This window comes from Argopecten irradians, chromosome 14 (assembly GCF_041381155.1).
Source record: "Argopecten irradians isolate NY chromosome 14, Ai_NY, whole genome shotgun sequence".
NCBI lineage: Eukaryota > Metazoa > Mollusca > Bivalvia > Pectinida > Pectinidae > Argopecten > Argopecten irradians.
The window spans coordinates 12,873,137-12,895,604 of NC_091147.1; the positions used below are offsets into that span (position 1 = coordinate 12,873,137).

The 22,468-nt window shown below is 33.1% G+C and overlaps 3 protein-coding genes across 6 annotated transcripts in view; 2 read left to right on the plus strand and 1 right to left on the minus strand.

Moving 5' to 3' along the window:
• Positions 1 to 2,430, plus strand: part of LOC138307995 (pseudouridine-5'-phosphatase-like) — a 12,071-nt gene extending 9,641 nt beyond the window's left edge. For all 3 annotated transcript variants that reach the window (XM_069248948.1, XM_069248950.1, XM_069248951.1), the window contains exons 4-6: positions 369 to 461; positions 738 to 970; positions 1,444 to 2,430. In XM_069248948.1, the coding sequence (XP_069105049.1) occupies positions 369 to 461; positions 738 to 970; positions 1,444 to 1,626 (509 nt within the window). In that variant the 3' untranslated portion in view covers positions 1,627 to 2,430. The remainder of the gene's footprint in view (positions 1 to 368; positions 462 to 737; positions 971 to 1,443) is intronic.
• A 5,748-nt stretch (positions 2,431 to 8,178) lies between these two features.
• On the plus strand, positions 8,179 to 11,014 carry LOC138307997 (uncharacterized). Its single transcript, XM_069248954.1, has 4 exons — positions 8,179 to 8,764; positions 9,060 to 9,237; positions 9,888 to 9,966; positions 10,348 to 11,014. Exons 1-4 carry the CDS (start codon positions 8,622 to 8,624, stop codon positions 10,518 to 10,520), a joined length of 573 nt encoding a protein of 190 aa, XP_069105055.1. The 5' UTR covers positions 8,179 to 8,621; the 3' UTR covers positions 10,521 to 11,014.
• On the minus strand, positions 10,920 to 16,601 carry LOC138307996 (retina and anterior neural fold homeobox protein 2-like). 2 transcript variants are annotated; one of them, XM_069248953.1, is made up of 5 exons: positions 16,325 to 16,601; positions 13,424 to 13,535; positions 12,213 to 12,336; positions 11,878 to 11,947; positions 10,920 to 11,333 (listed from the first exon to the last, which is right to left on the minus strand). In XM_069248953.1, the coding sequence occupies exons 1-5, from the start codon at positions 16,356 to 16,358 to the stop codon at positions 10,981 to 10,983; spliced, it is 693 nt and encodes a 230-aa protein (XP_069105054.1). In that variant the 5' UTR covers positions 16,359 to 16,601; the 3' UTR covers positions 10,920 to 10,980. The 2 variants fall into 2 exon arrangements, with proteins under 2 accessions (XP_069105054.1, XP_069105053.1); XM_069248952.1 differs by lacking the exon at positions 16,325 to 16,601 and adding an exon at positions 15,207 to 15,588.
• Positions 16,602 to 22,468: the final 5,867 nt, after the last annotated feature.

Genomic DNA, 22,468 nt, shown 5'->3' on the forward strand with positions numbered 1-22,468 from the left:
CAGATTTTTGTGTTATATCTCCATAACATAAAAAATCTATTCTAGTTAATCCTTCATTGTATGTTAAAGAAAGAGTACATTTCCAATATTTTTAACTCAGTTAACTTAAATTAATTTACAAACTGTAAATCATATTACATTCAATGTGTAATAAAGACTGCATTTCCAACTATTTTAATTAGTTTGAATTCAATTAACTTACAAACATATATTGGTTTTCATTGTATTTCAAAGATTTGGTACAACTCCAACTATTTAAACCTAATATATTGATGTAAGTTTTAATATAACTACGGATTATTTTCCATGACAGCTATATGTGGTTGATACCATTGGTTTAAGCAGAACCCATGTTGTTGATATTCCAGACGAGTTTGAGTTACCCCTGACAGTTGAGGAGTTCCTCCAACACGACCGACGACAGCAGGAGGTGTTGCTTCCTAGTGTTGAATTACTACCAGGTAACGGAACAATCGACCTATATTTTAGTGTCGAATATTTAGTAACAATAACAACATCAGTTGTCATCCTCAGGTAAATAAACTATGCCATGTTCCATATTTTCTGGAAACTTCAAACTTGTGAGTGTACATTAATCAATTGACCAAACGGCATCTTAAATATCTGCGTTTATATTTATTACTCAATTTTGAAGAAAATCAACAATACAGATTCACATATGTATATTTTTATATGTAAATTTTGAAATCGAAATTCAACCTATATTTGAATGTTAGGTGCAGAAAAGTTAGTGAGACATCTTCACAGACAGGGCATCCCCATCGCCGTAGCCACAGGATCCAGCAAGAGAAGTATGGAACTAAAAACAGCGCGCCACAAAGGCCTCTTCGACCTTTTCCACCACTTTGTGTACAGTAGTGATGATCCGGAAGTAGGAAAAGGCAAACCGGAACCAGATTGTTTTTTACTTGCTGCTAGACGGTTTCCAGCTGACCCTGAACCAAACAAGGTATTTTATCATCTAGATTTCGTTACAAATATCAAAAAGTAATAAAGCCTAATATATTATACAATCTTAATGATAATTATATGTGTCCTGTTTTACATACTCATGAATAAAAAAAAGCGTTTGATATGTTATATACCATCAAAAGTTACCTGTACCAACATTTTGTAAATTAAAATACTTCTAAAGTTACAATGCACATGTTTTCATTTTATAATTACACATATGAAATGAAAATGATTGGAGCAGTACTGCATTTACGTGCAGTGAAATGAGTGCATATGGCCAGGCCGTTAAGTTGTGGTCTAAAATTTCACATTATCACAGGGTTATTAGTATTTGCAAAGTGATTTCTGGGGGTATGTTTCAACATAAACAAACATAAAGCATTAAACACAAAAAATTCTGTATCATAATGTTTGTCTGTTTATTTGAAAATTGATATGAAAAAAATGTAATGCTTTGTCTGTCCCCAGTGCCTGGTGTTGGAGGACGCGGTGAACGGTGTGGTGGCGGCCCACGCCGCGGGGATGCAGTGTGTCTGGGTACCGGACCCACAACAACCACAGGACGGATACAAGGAAAAGGCCACCCTCACACTTACATCACTTACAGAGTTCAAACCAGAACTATTCGGACTGCCACCATATGAGGATTAGATACAAAGCACTGAAGACTTCAATAGTTTGTATAATCGTTTATAAAAAGCATTGAGGGTAAACTTATATCAGCTTGTCGTTTGGACTCTCACTGGAATAGAATATCAGTGTAACAGTATATATCATTCATAACAAGATTATTATTGAACAACAAGGAATCAAATATGATAAGTTTAGAAATACTGGGAGGGCATTAACTCCATTATAATATGTTTTTGGTGACAATGCTGTTAACCCCCAGTTGTCAAATGTGAACTTTCTATTTGAGAGATATACTGATAAATTGTGTAGATAGTTACAGGTGTTTAGCTATGTCCAACTGATTCCTTTTTGTATTTGGACATTGACAAGGGTAGGCGCTAACTACATTTGGTCATAATCACAGGGAATACCATGGCCAGGGTATCAATCACAAGTCATTAGTTGAGAATGTATCCAAACTAGGACCTTGTTTTAAGTATGATTATATTAAAGCTAAACAATTAAAATCTACATTTTATCTATGTTATTAGGGGTCTTGACTAAGACAGTCTGGCCCCCAACCACATTCACGTGAAATTCAAGTGAAGAAATATTACTTGTGTACGATGACAAATGAGACATGCAGTTTGCTTGATCCACTGTGTGGTTTTGAATTTGGGCGTCGCTATAATGTGGGTTTTCACCTGAACTGCCTCCAGTGTGTTATGACATTTTCTATGGGTGTACATAACGACAGTAATATCGAGTACATTATAATTGAATGTGATAAGCGCTAACAATTTACATCAAAAGGTAATTTATACAACTTACCGATGGTAGGCGTATGTACCCGTTCTCTATCCACGATCACGTGATCTGTGTCGTAACTCAGTGGGAAAAAACTGTCTACGGAAAAAGATAAACGGACGACCAAGACAGGCTAAAGATCAAACCTAGATAAATTCAGGTCTGTTACAACAAAGATAATAATAAATAACGTACAAAATAAAAAAATTGTTTCTACAGGTAAGATAAATGTCCTCAAAAATCATAATACTATGTATCAGTATCGCCTTACTTGTTCATCCTGCCAAGCTGTTTATATACTTAGTGTTTTGACGTATAATTGAAGCCATAACATTAACTTACTGTATTTTCACGTTTTTGCATAGTATTAATATACATCTATTTTATTTACACTATGTAAAAGTTACTTTGTTAAATATACTCCCTACTTTTTTCAAAAAACCTCACTCAGCTGTGTGTTAGTATTTCGAACTAACACACCCCTAGACGCTAGCACACACCTGCATACGGGTATTTTCGTCAAACTAATCAGCTTTGAGTCATGTTTATGTTTATCTTGTAAGTGAGCGGTTTTTGAAAAATGTAATGGGCTCAGAGCTTTTTATGTGTCATTTACGTACAGTTGTAATGTAGACTACCTGTAAGTGCTAATATTTCGGAATTTCAACAATACATGTATATAATTACAGGATCATATGGTTAGTGATAGAAAATAATAGTCTGTGAGAAAAAAAAAACTTTTAGTCAATCATCTCTATTGTATCTATCGACGAATTAAAACAGTTGTGGTTGAGGGATATAACAAATTTAAACTGGTTTCACTCGAACTTGTCCATTTCTAAATAGACAAGTATCGGGGAACCATAAATTTGCTATATCCTCAAACCATATACTTAAACTGTAACATATCAAAATAGGTTATCGATGAAGATTATAATACTGTCTAAATGTGGTATTTATATCCCAGGACCACAAAAATGTAGTAATACTCAAGGCTCATAGAAGGGTTTAACCCACTCCCCAGGGTATATACCTTTCCTTCATCGAAAGCACTATTTTAAATATCCTGACGTTTTGATGTTTATTTTTAAATAAGTTCTAGGAAAACTGCAACAGCAAATCAATTCTACAGACATGAAATAATTACGCGATGCTTTAACGTACATCGCACTGTTTGCATCTTTTTGAAGTAATTCCTGCCTTGTTTCTGAAATTGGTATCCAAAGTTTTAATACCGAGAAAATATTTTTTGCCGTCGTCACGGCACAAGGTTGCAATGCAGTTTTGTATGAGATCAGTATTATACCTGTAGGTATGAAAGAAAACCCTATATGACATGAGTGCATTTATGATACGTAATACTGGATGGTCTAGGGCAATACACACATGTCACCTGAGGCTGTACTGCATGGCTAACCACGCAATAAATCCTCGTGACGTCACAGCGTAAACAAAATCACTATTTTCTATGTTCAAAGTTATTTTTTTCAGAAACTAGGCTGGATACACTTTGAAATATACAAACAACGGGATTTGCGTTGAAAACATCATGCAATTTTGATGTATGGAAAATTAACTTGCAGTCGCGTTTTTTCCGAATTTATTTCAAAATGGCGGTAAATCATACTGTTAACGTCGAAGTATGCGACAAAAATACTCTATAATATGTGGATTTGAACGATAGGGATATTCTGCCCTCGGGACCACAAAATGTTGTAATATCCCTATTCTTCATATCCACATATGAAAGAGTCTTATATTACAAAGATAGATGTGACAGAAAACCCTTTTTATTGGTCGATCCACCATTAAATTGAAAACTGGTTACTTGGTACTCTGGCCTCTTCCGCGGCTATTAAAATACATAATGGCTCAGTTATAATTGTGTGACGCTTTCAATGACAATTGCCAACAAGCATTAGATATAGTTTTGGACTGTGTTGAACATTTCATCGGCTATGAATATTCCAGGAGTAGTAGAAGCTGCATCCATGTATCGTAAATCATAATACAGTATGTTTATGTGAGATGAAGGCATATAACGCAAATATCCCAGCTTCTAAAACACAATCGCTATTGCTACACCTTTAAACTCCATTCTAAATATCAGCCGTTTTTTCCTCGATCATTTTGATTTCTATTTCCACTCTATGACCCCCATGCCTCTGAATCACATGAATTCGGCAATCTGCCTTGGTTACTATACAATGTGCAGTTGACCGTGTCATATCTTTAGATGGAATATTGCATTATTAAATGGAAGTGTACCTAAGTAGGGTATGATGCTGTGTACCTCAATGTGATATGCTATGTTGGGCTGTCGTAACATATTTACATTGTGACAGACAGTCTAGATTGATAAAGATAACATACAATCAAAGCAGATTTATTATACAAAGTGATCGTATACCAGACAATACTGTAACAACATGACTCTAACAGACCATGTGTTGACTCTATGTGTTGTTCTAATTTGGGGAGTTGTCATGGTGACAAGCGATTCCTCCTGTACATACACCGATCCGAGTTCAGGCAAGAAATATAACCTATCTGCACTGACAAACACGTAAGTAGAAATTTAAGTGTTCTCATTGTGTTAATGATTTCACAATAGATAAAAGTGTGTTTAAATATATACATATCTTCAAACACATGTTGATTTACCACATGGTTTACTAATGAATTGTCATTTAACTGGTATGTTTTTCTGTATTAGTGGTATCGATGACATTGCGATTTTCCTTAGCATGTTGTTTTGTGTAGGTTTTCTTTAAATTAGTATAAATTGACATTAATATAATCACAATTAGCGTATATAAAAATAAAGTACCTACCTAAAGATAATCAGCCATCTGGGATCAGGGAATGATTCTGTACTTTAACTTAATCTACCCAATCGAAATTAATTTTACGTTTTACAACGAAATCTTTGATTGCAGAAGTCAAATGTAAATAAATCCCTCGGACCTGGCTTTAGTTTCCGTATACATGTAAAGGAAAACAAAATCTTGGGATTAGTGGTAGTACCAAATACCAACAATAGTTTTTATATTACTTTATTTACAGAAATGGTACGTACACGTGGACCCAACATGCTTACGTCATAGACGGAAACAGTATCGACAGTATGGACTCTAACACCATGGTAGAATATACATTTCATATACAAATCTGTCAAAATATAGACGTCCATACGCTACCAAAGCCATGTAATGATACCGGAGCCATCTACGCAGTAAGTATTGACAAGTCACTGCCAATGCATCTGAATAATTGTAAGATAGACGTTAGGATTCTAGATATATACTGTAACCTAACAGAGTATTGTGTCATTAGTTGACGCAATATATATAAGATATGTAGAAATATATATTTACATTCAGTTGTCATCGCTTTATGAAGATTGTCTGCAAAGCCCTGGCATCTATATAGATCATAGATGCCTTAGGAAGATAGTTTAATGCTTAAGTAAATCGCACTCGCGAATATATACAAATCGTATTGGAAAGCGTCGATAGGTATGAAAATGGAATATTAATTCCCTGCTGAAATAATTCGGTTTACATTAATCGATTTTTTTTCGTACCATAACAATCCTAGCTCATTCTCCTTTTAAAATACACTGCCTCCAGAAGTTTGGATACCTTTTTAATACAGACATCAGTACATAGTATTTATCAACTTATTTTATTTATTTATCAATTTATCTTCTCTTACTCATTAATTTTCAGATTTTTTTAAGATTTTTTAAGAGTTTTCTCAGAGATACATTGCCAGCACATTTTAACATATGTAACAGAACTTTATGAGGACAACAAAATACAAAACTTACCATATAAACTGTCTTTATTACAGTGGAGTACTATGAGAAACGAGTGTATCAGTTGGGGAAGAGCGGATGCTTCTGTTTTCGAGAAGAGTACTTCAAACGAAGGTGTGTAGAATGACATTAATAATATTGTAAAAAAACAAATGTTAATGAAAATAATAATTCGCAAGTAACGGTTTCAACTGGTTATATTTTATTTGTTTTATATCGTTAAAATCGTACATAGAGGTTTGAAACAACAGATAAAGTCGAGAAAAGCTTGTTTTCGAGATCGATACCGTTCACGTATAAGCCGCACCGGAGTATAAATCGCAATGCCCAATTTCACGTAAAGACCAGATTAATATCCTTTTAATAGCCACAATGGTCATAATACTAGTTGGAATGCTTGTATTTGATATCACAATTGGTAATAACAACGCTACCTCATGTCTATATCTTCATTGTCCATTTGCGATATGTGTTGTGGTTGGGTTTTTTTTTTTATTTTTTTTTTTATTTATTACTATTATTATTTTTTGACAAATTAATCTTTCTCTTGATAGGTGGCTTGGAACAGTATCTATACCATGGATCAGCAGCTGATGGGATTTCAAGATTCTCAACTATTCTCCATTTTATATGTAGTTCTGATGACCAGATGACGCAGCCTTTCTTCGATAGGATGAATGCTGACATTAGTCAATGCCATTTTTCTATATTTACCAAATACGTGTGTTGATTTACAGATACAATATATGTATCACTTCAGTGTACTAACACGATGTATTGATTTTTCTGTTTCGTGTTGCAATAAATTGTGGAAATGAGTATCTAAGCTTGAGCTGGTTTGTTTAAAACAATGACGAACGACTCTCAGGTGTTAGAGGTGTTCACTATGTACAAGCATCGATAATTCTGAAGTTAAATTTCCATTTTTGTGTATGACTTGTCTAGGAAGTTGATCATGATTTTAGATACATGCATTACATAACTGACGCGTTTATCAAATAAATGGCCCGTTCAGCCATGTCTTCTGGCTATGTAATAAATATCGTAAGACACATGTACGACGTAAATGTAATAATGACATCATAATCAAACTATGACGTCGCACGATTGTTTAAACAGACTAAAATGTTTTATCCTAGTCATATTTTGCCCCTCTAAGGGAGAAACCAAATTGAATGTCTCGTCTGTGTTTTCAAATATATTTGAAAAATTGAATATAACACTTGTGGTATTAAACGAGGTCAATGATTTGATATACGTATATATATTTAAGTGGTAACTCGTTAAATAAATTTCATTTACAACGCCACTCATGTAAGTCCTCTATTTATAATATCTCATCCCAACCTACCATAAGACAATACACTAATCTGCCGTTTCCTAAGACAATTACTGTGTGTCAGATTTCTTACCCTGGTATCAATATTGTTGCTCTTATCTGGGCCCTCTCAATGGTTTCGATTTTATTTATTTATTTACTTATTTATTTATTCTTCCATGGGTCCAGGAGTTAACACTCCAGGAGTACGCGCCCAAAATGCCTTAAACATTTCTTGAAAATGGTCTCAGCCTCTAAATAAATTATCTACTAATTAGCCCATTCCTACCTATGCCGTTAGCTAAACCACCTGCTATCCAGTGATTTTCCCTGTTAAATATTTTTGCATATGTCACTACCGTAATCTTTTGCTCAGCAATACTCGTAAAAATAAAACCCTCTTATCATAAAATCTCATATAAAATGAACATTCTTCTTTTAAGATCATATAAATATATCTCTCTTTATCCACAATAACCCTAGTATCTTTCTCGGCTTTTATATTTTCTAGCACCGCGTTCTTCTCTTGTCAATATGGTAACAAATGATATTCTGTGATAATATAGGCTATTTATGTTTAAATTCTATAGAATTTGATTTAGATTTGATTTACAGACTTTTACCCTTACTACTTAGTACACCATTTTAGTGCATATGTACTATGCATTTGAAGTAGATACAAAAATTAAGTAGGTAAATATTTAGATATTTCCCGATTTGATGAGCAATGTGCCCCGTAGCACACATTTGCAACAGGTATCATATTTGAACAAAAATACCCAAAACTCCTGCATTATTTTTTAAACCAATTTTCTGGAACAAAAATTGTGATTTCGTATGTTTTTATTTAGCGATGCAGATATCGGTATGACATTACTTATGATAAAAAGGCCAGTATGATACGTGACCTACACGTTCTTACATGATTCTATCTACCAGACGATAAACATATAGGACCATGGTATTGATATGATACGATTTTACTGTCAAGGTCAACACCGAGAGGTCACACACATCAATGCACACCTATCTACGTCATTTATATAACGCTCGACTGACGGCAACAGTTACAGAACTACTGACGCCACCATGGCTGCCGCTGGATCTGACGCCATTTTGGCCGGATGTCTGATTGTTATTGTCGCCCTTACATTCACTTCCGGTATCAACGATTGTATATTTAGGGATGTAGCGTCGGGAAAGCAATATGACCTTCGACCTCTGATTGCTACGTAAGTATTTTTATATATAACCGTACACTCTTACTGCTCTGACCAAAGAATAACAGTTTTAATAACATCAAACGTGATGGTACCATTATTTTGTTCTATATACACTGTATATCATCATTTCCATAGTAATTGTCCTCAAATGTACAACGACCGAGGTCTTCATCAATGTCTTTCTTATCAATCAAAGCGTTCTATTTTCGAATATTTCAAGTTTTCGATATTTTCTTTAAAAAAAACCCACATCGTTGTTAAATAAGACATAATGAATTGGATGTGATTGATCTGTTTGTACTAGGAACGGTTCGTACAAATGGACACAGGCAGCCTTCATGAACAGTGCTGGTAGTAGCCTAGTAAGCGCCCTGGAACCTATACAAGACACAGTGCAGATCGAGTTCCAACTCCAGATCTGTAGAGACGTCCTAATACAGACACTACCAAAGCAGTGCAACGAGACAGGCGCCATTCACACCGTGAGTTCAACTTCCGAGTAGGCCCTTAATACTAGAATCGTGGTTCATTCTTCAATAAAGACATGTATAATAAAAGGAAATATATACTATAATCCTTAAGCTGAATAATTTCATATTGCTCCAGACATGTCGTTTGCTATAGTTGTCAGATTGTGTGTTATTGCTCTGGATTTAACCTTAGATTTTAAAACCATTTGTGGTCGTCAGCCATGGTACGTACCTCTTCTGAAAATCTTGGTTCTTTCTTTTTTCTCGTTTAGCATCTAAATACGAATCTTTTGTTTATGGTTATGCAATCGGTTAAACGACTTTAAATTATAAATGTTTAATAGCTGCAAGCTGTAAGTCATTTATCTATGTACTATACCACAACTCTATTTGGCTCGATGTATAATAAAATTAGCTTACATTACATATTGTCTTTCATTTAGAGTTTAAGAAAAGAGAAATCGCGACATTTGTTATAGACAGTCAAGATCAACCAATCCTAAAATATAATTCATATCTTTGGTTCTTGAGGTAAAACGTTGTTTCAGTCAATGGCGTTTGATTTTGTTGATTTCATTTCAAAATATATAAAGTACTCATATCTATTAAAACATTGCTCCTGGCAATGAAATCTCATTTTGGCAATGTGCTTGTTGAGACAGTGGAACGCTCGGACTAACACGTGTACCTCGTGGGGACGTTCTGACGTATCACTATTTAGTATAAATCCTTATAAGGATGGTAAGTGGCAGTAATTATTAAATTGGTACGAGATGTAATTTTCTACGCAAAATTATTACAAATTGTAATGCATTTCTTTGAGAGATCCAACTAAACTATCTAAATGTCTTTCTATAAGTAGTTATTTTATAACGCCTTTATATATGGCATTGCTTATAAGCCCAGAAAGGGCTCTATACTATTTACTAATGTATCACGACAGATGGGGTTGTATATTATCAACTGGCACAATGCGTTTTCCATTTACATATATCGACCTTTTACTATACAAATTTAATTAAAGCGAAATGATGTACGGTGCATAGTCAACAGCGTAACGTATTCAATGAATCCAAATACATATATATAATGTGTTAAACATTCACGCTTCCTCTTTAACAGGTATATTCCTCCAAATGTTCGGTGGATCACCTGTCAATCACTGGTACAAATACTCCAGTAACATCTACTTCGTGTGTCGTCCGAATGTTACCATGACGCCCCCAGAATTCGAGCTCGTGAAAGCTGACATCAACCAGGCACATTTTAAAATATACACAAAATATGTCTGCTAATGATCGTCTCAAACGGTAGTCACAAGGGAGCAATCGAAATCGGATGGAAATCATTTTATCATCAATTGGTACTGGAATAAGTTGACACTTCAAAACAAATGTTAATGTATCGATTTTATTAATAATTCCAGAAACTGCAATATATCTAAATCAAAGTTAACGTCTAAAAATATCCTCGTAACACGAACCAAATTAAAATGATGCAATATTACATTAGATGGATTTCTTAATTATATTCATTTTCATATGTCAGTGATTCGTGATTAACGTCAAGACGTTTATTTCAACGTCATTAACTCAATTAGAACACAAATTTCAATTTACATGAATGCACATATAAGTACATGTTTCAATACATATCAGTTAATTTAGCAAAGAATATAAAGAGGCCAAGACAATTGAAATTAACAAGCTAAATAAATAAACGTAATCTGGATATATATGTATATATTTTGTCAGATTAATTAAACATTTTCATGCGTTGGTTTGTTGAATCTTTGTTGGATTTTCCATAAACATATTTATTAATAAACTGCGTGTCCCGTGACATCAACTCTCGCTGTACGAGATTAATTGGAGACTGAAATGACATGTGTTCCACGTGACCATTCAGCGGCGCCCCCTGGGGATGGGAAAGGTAATGATTCTGTGACTGCTCGGCGACTGGACCCAGCCACGATGGCTGGTAGTAGGAATAGTCTCCCGCCAACAGAGACCAAGGCTGCCACGCCCCCTCCTTATTAGGGTTTGTCTCTGTTGGTGGAGCAGATGGCAGCTGATTGGTTGTTTCTGTCTTACTGGCGGAAAAATCATCTACAATAAAAATCGGGTACGGTATTTACATTTAATCATGATCACTGCTTCCGCAAGGGATCGAACTCGGAACATCTGGCTTTCTAGTCTGGCGATCATTTTCGAGCAAAAGAGAAGTTCTGCTAGGGGTATACCGCACCTCGTATTCACCAGAGTTTCAAATAGAACCTATGGTATAATTTTGCTTCAATATACATGTAGATGTCGTCAAAGTTCTTACCAGCACAACTACCTATGTGCATTAGAAATTAAAATTTTCGATAACCACTTTTGATAATTTTATCGTTACTGATCTCTGTGATTCTGTATGGCCAATAATCGTTGCAACAAAGCAAAATTATAAAATATTGTGAACACTAACAATTAAAGAAAAATAAGTTTATATATATACAAAGCATTTATCAGCTAAATAGTAAGAGTTACGTCAAAAAAAATCAACATAAACGACTTTATCCATTATGGCCGTGTGAAAATATTGCATTTGAAGTTTTATTTAGATAAATGGATTATGTGTTTAATTTCTATAAGATGGTTTCGCACTTACCTTCGGGACAGATTTCCACCTTGGGTGCTACACCTTTTCTCCACTTTGCACGTCTGTTTTGAAACCAGATCTGAGAATGAATAATATCTATAATATAGAACAAAAAACAATTCATTTTGTCAATCCACGAATGTTAATATGTGGGACTTTGTTTTGATATAAAAATCGCGAATTTAAGTAGTTTACAAATGTTTGCTATTATCATGGTATTGTGTTAAAGTGATTATCTTAAATGACGAATAGTTGCAAGAAATTATAATAACATTTTGTGCAGATTGTCATTATTATGCAAAACCATTGTTTCTTAAGAAAATTTTTTTTATGTTGAAACAAACCTGTACTCTGGATTCATTTAAAGTCAATTTTCGCGCCAAATCTTCTCGTGTGACAACATCTGGGTAGGGAGCTCTTCGGAATGCCTTTTCCATTTCTTTCAGTTGGAAAGGAGAGAATGTGGTCCTGAAAAACAATCGCATAGCAAGAATTTAGAAAACAAAACATGCAAAAGTATAAACTGAAGGATATGGACATTTTAATTACACTACTAACTTTTTTACATTACATTGCTTCGAAATAATATTTTAGCTTTCATAGTATTTGCAGCATAATATGTTTAAACAATGGAACCAATACGTCATGACCATACAAAGGCAAACGTTGGTGTGAAATATATATAATACATTAAATTACCCGTAATGTAATATAAGGATGATTTAAAACAACGGTTAATTATGTAATACCATAAAAACTTAATTGTTTTTAGTAATTTTTATTCTAGTTTGTTTAGTTTAAACGTATTTATTGTCAGAAACATATGACAAAGGATTGGGTACAAGTTATTACAACTTAATAAAGACCTTTAAATACCACAAAGTGAATACATACATATTACATGTGGCTTAAAGTGAAAAATAAATGAATCAAACATTTTCCCTAAAACCTGCTAATGGACCTAATGTAATTTTGGACCTGAACAAATAAATTTGAATTAATTTCATCAGACAAGTTATCGCTTCCAGTTAGCACTAAATTAAGATCAATTGGAACATTAATCAAAAAGCTATTAAGTTGTTTCTCTGTCTGATTCAAATTGGACATTAAAAAAGTAGTGGAAAGTATTTTCAGATGGAAATCCACATGGACAAGTTGGTTCTTCCACTAGTCCTACCCGAAAAACATCATACTGTAATGGACTACTTTGATGTCTGAGTCTGGTATGTAAGATGTTCAAATTTCGTTTGCCTGCATTCGTCACTTCGGAGAGGGATTTTGTCGGTTTTGATCAGAGCGTAACGCTTGTTTATATGACCGAAGTGCAGGAAGAGACTTGGTTTCTAAATCCAAAGCATTCCATAAATGAAGTGTTGATGGGAGAAAAGAACGATAAGTTGAAGATAGGCGATAAAGGGTATTCGATGGAATTATTCTATGGGAAAATATCCCAGAATACAGAAGCATTTCAAATAAATATATGGTAAAATAAAAAAAAAACACGAAAATCATTTGTTTCCAAAGTTCAATTTGATACAGTACTATGTGTACTGACCTGTGTCTGGGTTTCCGACCTTTACTGGAAGGGCCCAGTGTACCAGTAATATCACTCGGGAGGTCATTCTTCTTCAGTACCATGGCATGTAGTCTTTGTAAACTTCTCACGGCTAAAACATCAACAGAATGACGCAACAGATAAATACATATCACATACAATGTCAGAGGGAAATGATAAATCAAACAACAGAATAAGCATGACACAACAAATAGATATATTAAGTACAATATCAGTGGGAATTGTAGATAGTTTGGTCCCATGTTGTTGTGTTCTATGTTGTTGTGTTCTATGAATCATAATTGTCCGCCTTAAGAACAACACAATATACCATGGGAGCGTCAGCGTTAAATCTCGTTCTAATAGCTGGCGTGTTCGCATTACGTTAAATGCCCCCATACGAGTACATTATTGTTTCCCTTTGTAATTTTTACTACTTAATAGTATGTCTCTTTATGGTTTGTACAATTAGAAAAAATATCTTTAGATTTTGTACTAATGATTTCACGAATTTGGTAATAATCATGTTATTATAATAAATTATTTCTATTAACACCGTTAAAGCCATCGGTATGCACTACAATCATACTACATGAATGATAAAAGTACTCTAACACATAAAATTAACTCTTTTGTTTTCGCTTTTGACCAGTGATATCATTTTGTTATATGTACAGTCTCGAGTTGTCTTTATCACCCCCAGTTTCCCTTAAGTGTTTCGTGTTGTGTTTTCATTTGTTTCCGATGTTTTTTTGACACAGTTTTAACCTGAAAATGTATAGCGAGATGTCGCCGATGAATCCAAACATTTACTTTGACATAGAAACTGGTCTTGCTGTTTTTGTGCTGTCTTCAAGACTAAAATGAATTCCTGTCAAATGCCCCCTCTGACTTAAAAATCTCTTAACATGTTTTGCTGTTGATTGTTGTCCTCCTACAAACAATAGTAGTACATTAATTAATGTGTTGAAGATTTATTAAACCATTAAGATAATAAAGGACAAAGAGGCGTTAAAGGATACCGATGTTTTGATTTAGCGAATAACACAGAATGCTTTTTTAAGTAAAAGGATTAAAGCAAACTGATAAATACTTGTAATTTATTTCAGGTTATACCGATAACTCGTCCACAAAAAAATCAGGTTTGCACAACTTATCTATGTTGACATTAAAACGAATGAATATTCATTAAATACAAATCACATTCACCAAAACATTCTCCAACAAATGTTTGTCATTGTAAGCGTCAAACTATTACTGGTTTACGAAAACGTCATTATCCATTTTAATAGATGCGGGGCAGTGTCCATTGTAATTTAATTTAGTCTTCAAGCCTACATGGATCAAGGCGAAGCTATTCTAATCCTAATAAATACCTATGCGGATAAGTAGTTCTGTTACCATTTATACACTCATTACATCTATATTTCCTTTTAAACACCGAATAATTCATATACATTTCAGTTTGAAAAATAAAAGACGTTATATCAAAACATATTCACTTTAAATTTGAAAAAATCCTGTTAATTAAATATCAGATCTTAATATATTGTTTAATTAATGTTAATTAATTTGTTAATTAATTAGTTAGTTCGTTACTTTGTTATTGATATTCTGGTTTATCGCCAACATGACTATTGCTAGGCTTTGTCTCAGCGACTAAGGTCTGATATTGGCGTTTGATACCGTGAAACAATAGTGATATTTAGTTAGTAAAATTTAATAACAACATGTAGACTTCATAGTTATTGTTATCAATGTATTATCATATTCCATTACCCACCTGAATTTCCCTGGCCTTCCATTTCCACTTTCATGTTGTAAAACCGTTATAAGTAACAATCCAAAACAAACTTCAAAATAATACCGAAATCCTGACTTGGGTTTAAAACGAATGCAATTTGGTGTGATAACGGCGGGATCAATTCCAGCAATATTTGGTAATGGAGACACGGGTCTATATATATAGCCCGTTTAATTTCTGTAACAATCGACAGCATACGAGCACACAGTTATTAGCCAATTAAAGCCAATAAAGCTAGGCACGCCACAGTGAGGGCGGTCATCATCACCCTTCACAAGCCTGTAAAGGCCTTATTGTGTTGGTGTCGTGTTTATCCTATAGGAACTATATTCCGGATAATACGGATGATGACAGACCTGATTTAGTTAAACTATTAGTTATCACTTAACAGAATCGGTATGGACGCACTGTCGCATCATACGCCGTGTCTCTCAGTCATGAAATATAACGCCCACAGATACAATGTCCCTGTAATTAACTTGGATTTTAAAATTACTGGTCCAACATATGTTTAATCTCCCTAGATTTCCTACTTTGTCGTCCTCCTTTTTTGATAAATAAATAATAACTGTATAATTATTTTTTCTAATTTAATGAACATTTAAGCCTTCTTAAGCGACCTTCTCAGTATCTCAAATGGTCATTTACAACACATTTTGAACTTATAAAGACTACTTCGGTATCGCGTTACCCACAGGGGAACGTCGTGATGTTTGAGTGTCTATAACCAAAAAAGTACCTTGTGATAAATAAGTTAAAATAAAGTTTTATGGATAAACAATTTTTAACATCAATACATCAAATGATAACAATGATCGAGGAATTATGATCATATTAATGTATAGTATTTTTCATTATTGGATGTTTCGTTTTATGAAATAGTAATGATTTGAGTATTGCCAAATAGTTTAGAAATGCTATTTTGTTCCATATTGAAAACAATTTTCACTTGAAAAACAGCATAAACGTATAATATATAAAGTACGCTTTATTAGCCTTTTCCAGTACACTTGTTAAAACGTCTATATTATCGCCAGTGCTGCCACTACTATAATGATCTAAAACAAGAATTTCTATAGATATAATTCATACTTCACCTTTTAAAATTTTACACCTCAAGATGACTCCCATGGCAGATGACAGACATGCTAATCACCCACATATGACGGGAGGGTGATTCTGGGCTGTCTAGTCTCCGAGGAGGTCAATGGGGTCTATCTGGTCCCCGTCAGGGCCGCAGTTGTCTTTATCTGGTCCCCGACAGGGTAGCTGGAGTCTGTATCTGGTCCTGACATTGAGCTTCTTATCGCGCCATATAACAACCTGGAGCGTGGCACTGACAGCCGGGATCACCTGTATAGATTAATGTCAACGGACAAAAAAATGCAAGTATTGTGAAAAGTTATATATCAGGCAGGGTTATTTCAGTTGTGCAATTAGAATTAAAATCGGAGATGTACTAAAACGGTTTTGTTTTAGCGCGTTAAGTACAATATCTAGGTTCTAATATTTCATGTCAAATGAAATTAATGAATATTTAACATCAGTAACATTCGAATTACTGTTTTGATGCGCATATAAAATGTGTTGAGCTGATTGAATGTTTAATGACCGCATGCATTACAACAAATAACCATGCATTTTGCTTAAAACGTATCGGTAATATGCGATAGACGTGGGTAATAAAACAACTCTAATTTCAATAAACGAAAATAGATTAAACTAAACATTTTACTTTAAATAATAATTAAATATATATTAAATATAAATAGTCTTGGTGACCATAAGAAGGTTAATTGATAGGACCAGGTGTTCCTGTACAGTGAACGTCCTCTGCTAAATCGACAACAATCATGGTGGAAATCTGGGTCAAATGGAGGTAAAATCGGGCGGGACGGCTTGGTGTATCAATAAATACTTATCAAAGTTATATATACTATTTCCCTTCTAGATTTGAATAATTTTAGCGTGAGAAAGTTACATTAGAACCTTATACTGTAAGTGATAGTAGGATTTTTTTTCGAAAATTAATTTCAGTCGGAAATGATTCACAAGTATGATATTAATATGTGGAGCCGTTATCCTTTGGTTTAAAATAAAATCGTCTGTCATCATCACACTTGGTATAAACAATGTTCTATTTTTTCTAATAATTATATATCACTTTCCTTAATGTATATAATGATGCTAAAACATCAAAAGCGACAAATGTGTATGACAGAAGATAGGCATAACTATGGCGACAAACTCATGAATATTCAACACTGATTACCAAAGTGTCACTTTTATGTTTCTGTCAGCAGCGCCGCTAAGTGGCGAAGATGAGATGCTATCGGGTGAAAGGGTGACAACCCTGACCGACGATAGGTCAACTCAGCTTTGTACCGCTACCATTGTAGCTCAAGTCAATTTACATTTTAATGGTCACTTTGATGACCAGTGAGCTGTCCACTGCAGACAAACGGATGGTCATTTGGAATTAGAGCCAGATTGGAACATTTGATTAGATTTATACCCATAATTAGCACAGTTTGTGAAGGCATCAGTAAAACTAAACCTGATTCAGATATAAGTAAACGTATCCACTTAACTATTTCCTACCATTTCATGCCGATTAATTCAGATAATGTGTCCTTTTGATGTTCACTTTATTGTTATGCTTTTCCCGAGTGTAAAGGTCAGCTAACATTCCCTTTAGATATATGAATTATCGTTATCATATAGTACTCCGTGTCGGCGACTCGACAGGCTTCCCCATCGCATTTATCTTACAAATTATTATGTTATTTTCTTCTTTCATTTTTTTCTATTTCCTTTTTATTTTTTCTTCATTGTTTCTTATTTTCCGTTTTTATACTGCACCCATGCTCTTAATGATTTACGACTTTCTTTTGGATTTACAATTTTACGCTAGCAAATGTAATTCAGGAACTTAAATGAAAATATTATGTCGGATTGAGTTCAAAATACAAAAGATATTAGCATTTGAAGCTTCGTAGGAAAATCCTATCTCTGTAATATTAACGTTTATGTTCAAATGCATAATGTGGTTTACCTAGTTGCGATTTTTCAATTTATAAGTACTTACAGGTACTTAAAGATGCTCCACCGCTGACAAATCGTATTTTTTCACTATCAAAAATAGGAGCCGACGATTTAGTATTTTACTTCAGTTACAAAAGTTACTAACTTTACACCATAACCACCATTGAAATGTTTGAACTTCCAATTTTATTTTAAGTTGAAAATATAAAAGGTAATTAATTGCATCCCGAAAAAATTCTGTGGCACTATATCCTATATGGAATGAAGTACTGATTGCCCATGCAACAAAGGCAAAATAAATTATCTTATATTATGTTTTGTGTTAATTAGACATATATATACATGTTTAAACCACAATTATTGTTCAAATGATGAATATAATTTATGCTCTGTCGGCGGTGGAGCATCTTTAAATGATGAGTCGCTGCGACAGACAATTCTCTTTTGTAAAACTTCAATAATTTCTTGACTTAGTTAGTGTTTAATGAAGGATCCCACGTATTGCGCCCAGATTTCGTTTTCCGTTGTCATTATGTTTATTGTATTAATTTTGATGGACTTTTTCTCATTTGTGTAAATGGTGGTTTGTGTTAATACTGATTTGTAATTAACGTAAAAATTACTAATGATGCTTTCTAAAAATATGCACTATAATTTATTATGGTTTTTCGAATAATTCAGACAGATTTTATATATAGTACATGTCAAAAACTTATACTGAGAGTTAATTAATTGACAAGTCTGATACCAACCTATATAATATGCAATCAAGAAAAATGCAAAAAAAAAAATGAAATGTATTTGCAAACATATGAATACCTGGGGTAAAGCATGTTATATATATGTCAGAAAGAGTATGAGTAACAATAAGCCATATTTGTACCTGTTTTATGTGAGATATAATTAGTCACTGATATAGTCGCTGACATTGTGGATACCCCAGAACAAATGTAGTCAATTACGTAATGGGATAGTAAAATGCTTAGGCTTGAAATATGAATTACACCTGAGCTTTGTTAGCACAGGTGCAGATTTGTGCAGATCAGAGAAGGAATGCGGGTCCTAAAATTAAATTTGCGTCCATTTTCAGATTTCAGATATTGTACGCGATTAAACTATTGTTTTAACGAAGAGATGAGGGCGCTATGTATAACATGAAATTAACTATCATGTTTGATCGTCCTATCGGTAATGGCGACAGACAGTTTGATGTGGGCGGTATCTCATAATCTGGTATCGGTTGTATTATTATATTAAAGCGTTGAAATTTACCGCATCTTTGCACAAGGATGAAATGAACAAAAGAACTTACTACAGCTGGTTCGACCCTGTAAGACTTCTTTTGGTGGTAAAAATATATTTAGATTCTAGTCTGTGAAATAAAACGGCCCAAAGTCTTGTTGATAAGATGGTAATAATATCGACATAAGGCAAAACCGAAATGCAATTTGTGAGTCTAAGAAAAGAAGCTAAGAAGGTTTTGGTATCAAATAAAGAACTCCAGAGGAGGTCTGATACTTATCATACAGATCTAGGTCGGCCCAGTGATAATCCACGATCATTTTCGTATCGTCATGGAAACGAAACATTTCCCAGAGTGGTTAAATTTTGAACTTCCCAATAGATGAAATAACAGTCATGAATCTTTATTTGAAGGTTTAAAACTTCAGCCCTAGTTCAACAGTTCTAATTATCTTTATTTGAAGGTTTAAAACTTCAGCCCTAGTTCAACAGTTCTAATAATCTTTATTTGAAGGTTTAAAACTTCAGCCCTAGTTCAACAGTTCTAATAATCTTTATTTGAAGGTTTAAAACTTCAGCCCTAGTTCAACAGTTCTAATTATCTTTATTCGAAGGTTTAAAACTTCAGCCCTAGTTTAACAGTTCTAATAATCTTTATTTGAAGGTTTAAAACTTCAGCCTTAGTTCAACAGTTCTAATAATCTTTATTTGAAGGTTTAAAACTTCAGCCCCAGTTCAACAGTTCTAATAATCTTTATTTGAAGGTTTAAAACTTCAGCCCTAGTTCAACAGTTCTAATTATCTTTATCTTTAATGAAGTAGTATACATACCTTATGTTCATTAAAGATACTCCACCGCCGACAGAGCATAAATGATATTCATCATTTGAACAATAATTGGTGTTTAATCGTGTATATATATATGCCTAATTAACACAAAAAATAGCATAAGATAATTTATTTCGCCTTTGGTGCATGCGCAATCATTACTTCATTCCATATAGGATATAGTGCCACGGAATTTTTTCGGGATGCAATTAATTATTTTTCATATTTTTAACTTGAAGTAAAAGTAGAAGCTCAAACTTTTCAATGGTGGTAGTGATGTAAAGTTAGTAACTTTTATAACGGAAGAAAAATACTAAATCGTCTGCTCCTGTTTTTGATAGTGAAAAAATACCATTTGTCAGCGGTGGAGCATCTTTAAATGATATATTATGTATTGTCGTTCATATTTGCAATGTAATGTGATACTGAAAATCAATAAAATACAAGCAAAAAACAATATATAATTGTTTAGATAGATGAGAAACACACTGAAATGGACTTCTGTAGGAATTTATATTGGATATTGGATCGAGTTGTTGTATATTTTGGTAGATATTTATATTACGTTGGATATTGGTTTGAATTGTTATATATTTTGGTATATATTTATAATAAATTACTTTGGATATTTGATTGAGATGTTATATATATTTTTTGGTTGATATTTATATTACTTTGGATATTGGATCGAGTTGTAATATATTGTGGAAGATATTTATATAACGTTGGATATTGGATTGAATTGTTATATATTTTGGTAGATATTTATATTACGTTGGATATTGGATTGAATTGTTAAATATTTTGGTAGATATTTATATAACGTTGGATATTGGATCGAGTTGTTATACATTTTGGTAGATATTTATATAACGTTGGATATTGGATCGAGTTGTTATACATTTTGGTAGACATTTTTATTACGTTGGATATTGGATCGAGTTGTTATATATTTTGGTAGATATTTATATAACGTTGGATATTGGATCGAGTTGTTATACATTTTGGTAGACATTTTTATTTCGTTGGATATTGGATCGAGTTGTTATACATTTTGGTAGACATTTTTATTACGTTGGATATTGGATCGAGTTGTTATATATTTTGGTAGATATTTATATAACGTTGGATATTGAATCGAGTTGTTATATATTTTGGTAGACATTTTTATTACGTTGGATATTGGATCGAGTTGTTATACATTTTGGTAGACATTTTTATTACGTTGGATATTGGATCGAGTTGTTATATATTTTGGTAGATATTTATATAACGTTGGATATTAAATCGAGTTATCATATATTTTGGTAGACATTTTTATTACGTTGGATATTGGATCGAGTTGTTATATATTTTGGTAGATATTTACATAACGTTGGATATTGGATTGAATTGTTATATATTTTGGTAGATAATTATATAACAATGTATATTGAATCGAGTTATCATATATTTTGGTAGACATTTATATTACGTTGGATATTGGATCGAGTTGTTATACATTTTGGTAGACATTTTTATTACGTTGGATATTGGATCGAGTTGTTATATATTTTGGTAGATATTTATATAACGTTGGATATTGAATCGAGTTATCATATATTTTGGTAGACATTTTTATTACGTTGGATATTGGATCGAGTTGTTATATATTTTGGTAGATATTTACATAACGTTGGATATTGGATTGAATTGTTATATATTTTGGTAGATAATTATATAACGTTGTATATTGAATCGAGTTATCATATATTTTGGTAGACATTTATATTACGTTGGATATTGGATCGAGTTGTTATATATTTTGGTAGATATTTATATAACGTTGGATATTGGATCGAGTTGTTATATATTTTTGGTAGATATTTACATAACGTTGGATATTGGATCAAGTTGTTATATTTTTGGTAGATATTTATACAACATTGGGTATTGGATCGAGTTGTTGTATATTTTGGTAGATATTTATATAACGTTGGATATTGGATCAAGTTGTTATATTTTTGGTAGATATTTATACAACATTGGATATTGGATCAAGTTGTTATATATTTTGGTAGATATTTATATAACGTTGGATATTGGATCAAGTTGTTATATTTTTTTGGTAGATATTTATACAACAT